Here is an 8,712-nt window from a genome sequence, read left to right as displayed (position 1 = left end):
GTTACATTATGATTATATATTCAGTGGCATAAAATGGTCTTTAAAATGACAATAATATCGCTTATCGCAATTATTTGTGGGGCAGTATATCACACAGCAAAAAGTTGTTATCGTGACAGGCCTAAATTTGCACCTTTTCAAATTGATTTAATACCAGAGACAGACTGAAATTAGTATATTTTAGAGGCCTTGTACTATGGTTAAAAAAGTTTGCTTTTTGATATTAAATAGTTAATAGTTTGTCTAAATGTGGCTTAATTGCAATGAGGAGAATATTACCAATGTATGCAAGTGTCTGGTATTCCTTTTTTACTGGCCGTTGGCTTGAATGTTGCTCTGGCTGAAAAGTTTGAATAAATGATGAAGGGGATGTTGTTTCACAGACACAAAGGCACAGTCTGACTTAGGTCTAGGATGACTGAAGACAACAGTCTTAGAAGTACTATGCAGTGCAGTGTGCAGAAAATCAATCAGGCCTGCATACTGTCTGTTCATTTATTCTTAGGTTAAAAATGGACTTGCATGTGTTGAAAACATTTTGTGTAATTGATTACTGATTGTGTGCCTGCTTAGTATGTATTGCTTGATGAAAATGTTCTGTACTAGAAGTGATTAAATCGCTTCTAGTAAAGAAATGCTACATGATGTTTTCCACTGATTCAGGAAGAAAGGAAAAGAAGTCAGCAAAACCAGGGATTTAGGCAGGGGGAAAGACTATATCCTGTCCATCAATTCAACACTAAAGTAATGCTTTGTCATGGACTACACTTTATTGCAAAATAACTACTGTTCCTTGACCATCTACATTTATGAATTTGGCCAATAATTTTATCCAAAGCAACTTACATTGGATTTAAGTTTTTTTTCAGTTCATGCATTCCCTGGGAATCGAACCCACGGTCTTCTCTTGTTAGCAGCATGCTCTACTGTTTGAACTACAGAAAGGCTAAACAGCCTTTGTGTAATGTATTTTCGCTCAGTAACTGTACTGAGGGTGATTCATACAGATGGATTGTATGTGATGCATGAAAAATTGATTGGACACTGACTTTTTTAACACATCCATGTTCTTCTTTCTTTTATCTTGGCAGGTGGAGAATTGAATGGAGATCTGCATGGGGTAAGTTTTCCATTAAAATCAGAACACAATGTGTTAATATTATTACTTATTACATTGGAGTATTTTTTTAGTTAGTTTTCTCTTTTGCATGTAGTACAGCCACATTTACACCGCAAAGACTGTTGTGTGTTGATGCACATGCACAGATTACATTTACTCATTTACCGTAAACTTTGTAACACGTGTTACACGTTTATTTGTACATGTCAATCCTCATTGCATTATATATATATTTTTTAAATGGCAGTGTGTTTAAATGTCATGTCATTGGGAGATTTGCATTACAAGCTATCAGAATTTCATCTTTTTATGTGAATAACAGCAACTGTACTAAAGTGCATATTTTAAATAAAACTGAGGTGTTTTTTCTTCCTCAAGCATGAGCTCTATTTTCTCGATGTATCATACTCTATAGGCCATTAAACCAGTTGTATCAAATATGGTGCAATTCATAAAACGCATATGCAGACTTTAAAAAAAGATAAACTGTTCCATTTGAAAATGGATTTTTATGATTTCATATGCCAGGCTTTACAGGGTTAACTTTGCCTTTGAGCAGAGTAGTGAATGCCCAATGTTAATAGTCACTCACATTTTAACAAGTCAGTTTTATATTTACAATTTAAATAAACTTATTAATTAAAATAATTGACAAATCACTGATCCAAATGAGTTGATGCTCTTAAGAAGTGCATAAAGTGGCATACTGGGACTGTATGGTTTGGACTCCTAATTTTTGCTTTGTGTCCTGTAGGAGAGTAACGGTCCTTCAGACGCGTATGTGGCCATCTCCAATGCTGATCGGTTGCAGGCGGAGCCGGAGAGCTTGAGGAAGTGGAGAGAAGAGCAGAGCGAGAGGCTGGAACAGCTCGGTAACTTGAGCATAGTCATAGATGTTCTCCTTAAGATATATTAAAACTATAAAGTTCATTTAGGGTTGAGAGGTTCACCTTTGCTGTTTTTCAGATGCTAACTCCCGTAAGCAGGAGGTAGAGTGGAAGGAGAAAGCGAAGCTGGAGCTGGAGGAGTGGCACACCAGGCAGAACGAGCAGCTGGAGAAGACCAAAGTCAACAACAGGTACACAACACTATTCGAGCAGCTGAAATCTATAAGAGGCCTAGTTTCTGTTTCTTGCTGTTTGATAACAAAAGCACTAGAGAGTGCATGGCTCTGTTGTATTCTGGCTCAGGGTTTTTTTTTTTTTTTTTTTAAAGGAATAGTTAACCCAAAAATGAAAATTAGCTGAAAATGTTTCACCCTAAGGCCATCCAATATGTAGATGAATTTGGTTCTTCATCAGAACTGGTATGGAGGAATTTAGCTTTACGTCACTTGCTCACCAATGGATCCTCTGCAGTGAATGGGTGCTGTCAGAATGAGAGTCCGATGATGAAAACCTCAAAATAATCCACACAACTCCAGTCCATCATTTAACGTCTTGTGAAGCAAGCAAAGCTGTTTATCCATCAATTCAAGCATATGAACTTTAAACTTGCTGCTTCTGGCCAAAATCCATTATCCACTCAAAATATAGTCCACTCAAAAAAGAAACGTTTAATATACACAGCCTGATGTGTCTGTGTAGTTACTGACTATACTATAGTGAGTAACTCAAACATTAGCCCATAACATGAGCGAGTAAATGATTCAGGATCATTTTTGAGTAAACTATTCCTATTATTTAGACTAATGGCAACTATTTTATGACGTTGTGACTCTAATGATATGAGAGGACACAGTGAAAAAGCTATCTGAGCTTGTTGAATGGTCATGTGATCGTGCCCTTGGACACTTCTGCAGTGTTTTGGTCACATGATCATGCCTGGTCCAATCCGAAGCAGTTACTATATCTATGATTGCCACAAAATGTTGTATTCAGCTATTAGAATGGAAGAAGGAGCTCTATGAGAAGCTCTTTCTGCTTCAGGGAAGCATTTTAAATAAATGTATCAATAGACGTGCTGAATAGCATTCATTCCACTGTATTGTATTAAAAAGTAAGTGATATTGGGTCAAAAGTTAAATTTCCTATTTTAAATTCAAGTGCATGTTTTGGCACAAATAAAAATGACAAGTCTCCTTAAATCTCTCTCTGAATATGTTCAATTCCTCTGAATGTGAAATTGTTGGCTTAATTTCCTTGTCTCTATATGTCATGTTTGTCTCTGTTTTTTTCTCTTGTGTGCCGTGTTGTCTACTTTTATGTACTTGGCCTGGTCTTAACACTGCAGTGTTTTGGCTCTGTATGAGTGTTATTTTTCTCCTTTTTACCACTCTCTCTGTTCTCTCCTGCTTCGCTGCTCTCCTCTGGGACTCCCAGGGTGCTGGATGAGGATTTCTACAAACAACCCTTCGCTGATCTGATTGGTTATGTGTATGTTGCTAAACTAACATCCTTTCTTTTCACATGCATCTCCCAATAACTCATTTTCCTGCATCTCATCTTTTTTCATCACCTGTTACTCTTACACATTTCTAACCAAACTTTTGGTTAACTTCATATTTAAAACCAGGGCGTTATTTATTTTTTATTTTTTTCCAAGACTAATTGGACAAATAATTCTGCACACTATGCATGTTGTCCATTTTTTTCACCCTTCCCCCATGTTTAAGTTACATAGCAGATTGTATGTCCGTCTTGCCCATTCATTCATTTCTCATTTGTCATTTTTTGTTGTTAGTAGTACTTTTCATGGTAATTTACAAAATGTTTAACCATTTTTGTCATGTTTGTGTCATGCATTTGTCACAATGTCTGCATTTTGTTGACATTTTAAGATATGTCTTAACATTTGTATAAATTGTGAGATTAGTCAATGTTATTTATTGTCTAACATTAATATGAATTGAGATTGATTATACTAGTTCTATTTAGTGCAGTAGTAGCGTCTCTGTAATATAGCACTAGTAAATTTCTAAGCAACTGTGTCTAGCTGATAAAGCCAGCCAATGAATAAACCAGCCAGTAGTACAAATGCTGAAAATATATTTTTTTATGTGTTGTCAAAGTTGACAGGATACATCTTTTGCTTTTTTTAGTTTTGTTCGTTTTTAAATGTCAGCTTATTCTTAAAGGTGCACTAGGCCATTTATTTTCTTTTAATGTAGTTCATAGAAAATGGTGGGTTATTATTACATTTTTAATTAATATTATTATTAAAAAATATTATTTTAAATTATTATTATTATTATTATTATTATTATTATTTATTTATTTTTAAATATCACATTATCTGTTGGCAGGACTGTTGATTTGATTTTACTGACTTTGACCACCAATCTTTAATCTTTGTACTTAAAAATTTATTTTTTATTTTTTATATATAAATCAAGAATGTGCACCTTTATTCCATGGCTTGTACTTCAGCCGGACACCTAGTTGCTTCTGTTAGATGGAATATTTTAGAGTACGGTGTGCCTAGGTTGAGCAAAGCTGTCCCAGGCTAGAACTTTAACAGTCCTCTTAGTTCTGCAGCCCTCATGTTCATCATGGACCTCTTACTGCTTCTGCCTATTCTGCAGAGCTATTGTAAACATTAGCTGCTTTTATTTTGCTTGGTAAATGTCTCAACTGAGGTGCCAGTTGAGATCACTGAACGCCGCGAGTGGCGCTTACATCAATGACGGCTGCAAGCTAAGCGCACCTAGAAACACTCCTAAGATGACTTGGGTTTTGAACAGTGCATGCCTGCTTTGGTCATCTGCATAAATCTCATTTCTTTTGGTTTTCTATATATCTGACTTGTGATCTGTTTCTCCTTGTTTTTCTTTTCTCTATGCACCTTTAAGCACTCACATTAACCATCCTTGCTACCGCCTAGACCAGTTAAGTAAAAATAAATAAATAAATAAGAGGAGAAAAAAAAAAGGAAAAATAAAGACAAGAAAACCAAATATGTTCAGGGAACAAACACCACTTATTGCAAATTTATACACCAATGAATTGCTGTCTTTATTATCAACATGTTTCTGGTAAAATTTAAGATTCTGGATGTCCTTTTGTGGTTATGTGTTGGTGCACTAGTCCTGTGCGTTGATGTAGTTGATTGTGACCGTGATTTACCTCATTGGCTTTTCATACCCATTTTGCTGTGTATATTGTGTGATAGTGGAGAGGCTAATGCAACTCTACTGGACTGAGTCCACAGCAGCGGAAAGGGTTGGTAACGGGCCGGGAGGAAACGGGAATAGGCAAATATGGTCTCCAAAAGCTCTCCGAAGATTTTTACGTTCAGAGCTCTTTAGTGTTTGGCTTGCCAGAAACTTGGTTTAGTTCCCCCATGCTCAGCAGAAGGCCTTGCTTTTGGTCACTGCCAACGCATGGCACTTTCAGCCTTTGCACAAAGATTTAGTGGTTAAAATACGCTAATTGGCCTGTCAATCGCTACGTTGAAGCCAGGCTCATTAGCGTACACGATTCCTTGACATTCCTCCTACCGTCAAGAAATGAGGAATGTCCCACAATATAAGGACTTTCAAAGTACAACAAATTGTTTTAACCAACTGAATCGCTGCAAAATTTCATTGTGGCTGTTCTGGAACCTTTTCCTGCCTTCAGGATCAAGACTAGTTCTGGTAATGGTGGGTTGGGGGCATGATGCTCAAACTACCATCTGTTTTGGATGTGGTCACCTGAAGAATGTCTCTTAGAAACACTCCTAAGATGACTTGGGTTTTGAACAGTGCATGCCTGCTTTGGTCATCTGCATAAATCTCATTTCTTTTGGTTTTCTATATATCTGACTTGTGATCTGTTTCTCCTTGTTTTTCTTTTCTCTATGCACCTTTAAGCACTCACATTAACCATCCTTGCTACCGCCTAGACCAGTTAAGTAAAAATAAATAAATAAAAAGAGGAGAAAAAAAAAAAGGAAAAATAAAGACAAGAAAACCAAATATGTTCAGGGAACAAACACCACTTATTGCAAATTTATACACCAATGAATTGCTGTCTTTATTATCAACATGTTTCTGGTAAAATTTAAGATTCTGGATGTCCTTTTGTGGTTATGTGTTGGTGCACTAGTCCTGTGCGTTGATGTAGTTGATTGTGACCGTGATTTACCTCATTGGCTTTTCATACCCATTTTGCTGTGTATATTGTGTGATAGTGGAGAGGCTAATGCAACTCTACTGGACTGAGTACACGGCAGCGGAAAGGGTTGGTAACGGGCCGGGAGGAAACGGGAATAGGCAAATATGGTCTCCAAAAGCTCTCCGAAGATTTTTACGTTCAGAGCTCTTTAGTGTTTGGCTTGCCAGAAACTTGGTTTAGTTCCCCCATGCTCAGCAGAAGGCCTTGCTTTTGGTCACTGCCAACGCATGGCACTTTCAGCCTTTGCACAAAGATTTAGTGGTTAAAATAAGCTAATTGGCCTGTCAGTCGCTGCATTGAAGGCTCATTAGCGTACGTGATTCCTTGACATTCCTCTGACCGTCAAGAGATGAGGAATGTCTCATAATACAAGGACTTTCAAAGTACCACAAATTGTTTTAACCAACTGAATCGCAGCAAAATTTGATTGTGGCTGTTTTGGAACCTTTTCCTGCCTTCAAGATCAAGACTAGTTCTGGTAATGGTGGGTTGGGGGCATGATGCTCAAACTACCATCTGTTTTGGATGTGGTCACCTGAAGAATGTCTCTCTATGAATGTATTCTTGTTGGATGGAAATAAAAATTGAGTTTCACCCAGGCGCAGAGCTGCTTTGGTACACTTGCCTCTAACCTCCTAAAAAAAGAATCTCATGAAACATTTCAACCAATTTTTGAAGCTCCTTTTGGTAAACAATTTCAAAACCCGTGTCGAGTTTGCTGGAAATTCGATTTGTCGATCATGTTAAGATGTGAATGTTTAGTTTTTTTTAGCATGAAGGAGGTCAGCGGTTGTGTGCATAAGCGGGTCGTGTCTGAGAGTGTTCCTGGTTTCTGTCTGAAGCTGATTGTGATTTCTCGTCGGCAGGGCGGCTGAGGAAGCCATGGTGTCGGAGCTGGACATGAACAGTCCTGGCACAGAATGGGAGCGTGTGGCGCGCCTTTGTGATTTCAACCCCAAGTCCAGCAAGCAGGCCAAGGACGTCTCCCGCATGCGTTCAGTCCTCATCTCCCTTAAACAGGCCCCGCTTGTCCGCTAAGCTCTGCCTCTGGAGCCCTCAAAACTACAAATCCCAGCAGCCATTGGGTCTCACGACATTGATCTATTCCTTTGTGGTCCCATCCCAATGGCTTTGAGCTCAATTTTCGTATATAAATAATCTATATTATATTATTACTTATGATATGGGTATATCTATATATGCATAAGTATATATATATTCCATCTATAAATACATACATATATATAACGATGTTTAGATTTGTTTTTATTTTTGGTGTCTATTTTAAGGACCAAACTCCATGTTCATTTTTCCATGTAGAGACAGTGTGTGGCATTGTGACACTATCAAACTATGCATTTCCCTCCTAAGCTGTTCGGGAATACAGTACTAAACGTCTTGTGTATGTTGTATACAGATAGTGGATATTAGCTTGTGTGTGTAAAACTATGTACATAAAGACTGGTCCTCTACACTTCATTGTGAGATGATGGCACAAGTTGTTGAAGAACAGAGCTGTACCCCAGTGAATGTCGCCTCATGTTGTCCATCTTGTTTCAGTTTGATTAAACACATTTGAAATGTTAGAGTTTGAGACTCACTACCACTTAATTGTTTGCATTGTTTGGGAAAAGAAAAATTACATTTTTTTTTTTACGTTACCTAAAAGTTTCCCTAGAAGTGTGCAAATTTTAGTTTTATTAAATCTCAATTTACACAATTTTAGATGCCTATAATTATCAGTTTAAAAATGCAATATCGAAATACTTTTTGAAGGGACAAATAGTAAATATTTGTGTATGTGTGTAAAAAATGGGAAATACTATTTGTACATGTAAGAACTAACGTTGAAATATTGAAACGTAATCCAGGTTTGGAGTGGGTTACTCTTATACCATGGGTTTACATTAGGTTTTTGAACTTAAAATACACAGACATTGAGATGCTAAGCCATTATAATGTTTCTTATATGCGAAGTTATCATGGGTAATATTCCAGTATGAATCATAATTCATCCCAATTCTCAGATTTTTTCCCTACACTAACTCATGAGAACCTTTCTCGTTGACTTCTTACTCAACGGTGGCAGAAACGGCCTTCCATGATTTTAAAAATATTTTAGCGCTCAACAATTAGAAAAATGTAAATTCATTTCCATGACTTTTCCGTGTCTAGCAATCACTTATAAAATTAGGCTTCCTGAGGCATCCAGGTTTTTCTAAACTCTGGGAACCCTGGTTCTTCAAGAACGAAATACAAAAAAATGTTGTGGCAAAGAATTCAAGCAAGACATCTTGATTTTGCTTTGATAGACTGCAAGTGCCTTTATATTACAGTTCCACTTTGCTGCGCTGTGAATGTACTGAAAAACTCCACACCTTAAAATGTCTGTGAACCAATCAGAATCAAACATACAACACCCCTTTGGCATAAATCAGTGGTTCCCAACCCTGGTCCTGGAGGCACCCCAACACTGCACATTTTGCATGTCTCCTT

At 37.3% G+C, this 8,712-nt stretch overlaps 1 protein-coding gene and 1 long non-coding RNA gene across 5 annotated transcripts in view; one reads left to right on the top strand and one right to left on the bottom strand.

Annotated features, from left to right (window-relative positions):
* Positions 1-7,432, top strand: part of LOC107665956 (clathrin light chain A-like) — a 13,180-nt gene extending 5,748 nt beyond the window's left edge. The window contains exons 2-7 of one of the 4 annotated variants that reach the window (XM_016457028.1): positions 1,092-1,120; positions 1,875-1,992; positions 2,087-2,198; positions 3,442-3,495; positions 5,913-5,948; positions 7,083-7,432. In XM_016457028.1, the coding sequence (XP_016312514.1) occupies positions 1,092-1,120; positions 1,875-1,992; positions 2,087-2,198; positions 3,442-3,495; positions 5,913-5,948; positions 7,083-7,254 (521 nt within the window). In that variant the 3' untranslated portion in view covers positions 7,255-7,432. Of the gene's footprint in view, positions 1-1,091; positions 1,121-1,874; positions 1,993-2,086; positions 2,199-3,441; positions 3,496-4,910; positions 4,947-5,912; positions 5,949-7,082 lie in introns of all 4 variants that reach the window. The other 3 variants (XM_016457027.1, XM_016457029.1, XM_016457030.1) reach the window with 3 other exon arrangements.
* The window catches only part of LOC107665958 (uncharacterized), a 16,614-nt gene extending 8,797 nt beyond the window's left edge, over positions 1-7,817 (bottom strand). The window contains exon 1 of the long non-coding RNA XR_001631623.1: positions 7,451-7,817. This is a non-coding gene — a long non-coding RNA (uncharacterized LOC107665958). The remainder of the gene's footprint in view (positions 1-7,450) is intronic.
* Positions 7,818-8,712: the final 895 nt, after the last annotated feature.

The sequence above is a fragment of the Sinocyclocheilus anshuiensis genome, unplaced genomic scaffold, assembly GCF_001515605.1.
Source record: "Sinocyclocheilus anshuiensis isolate Anshui unplaced genomic scaffold, SAMN03320099.WGS_v1.1 scaffold775, whole genome shotgun sequence".
Taxonomy (NCBI): domain Eukaryota; kingdom Metazoa; phylum Chordata; class Actinopteri; order Cypriniformes; family Cyprinidae; genus Sinocyclocheilus; species Sinocyclocheilus anshuiensis.
The sequence above is the reverse complement of the archived record's forward strand: the minus strand, read 5'-3'. Positions and strand labels throughout refer to the sequence as shown.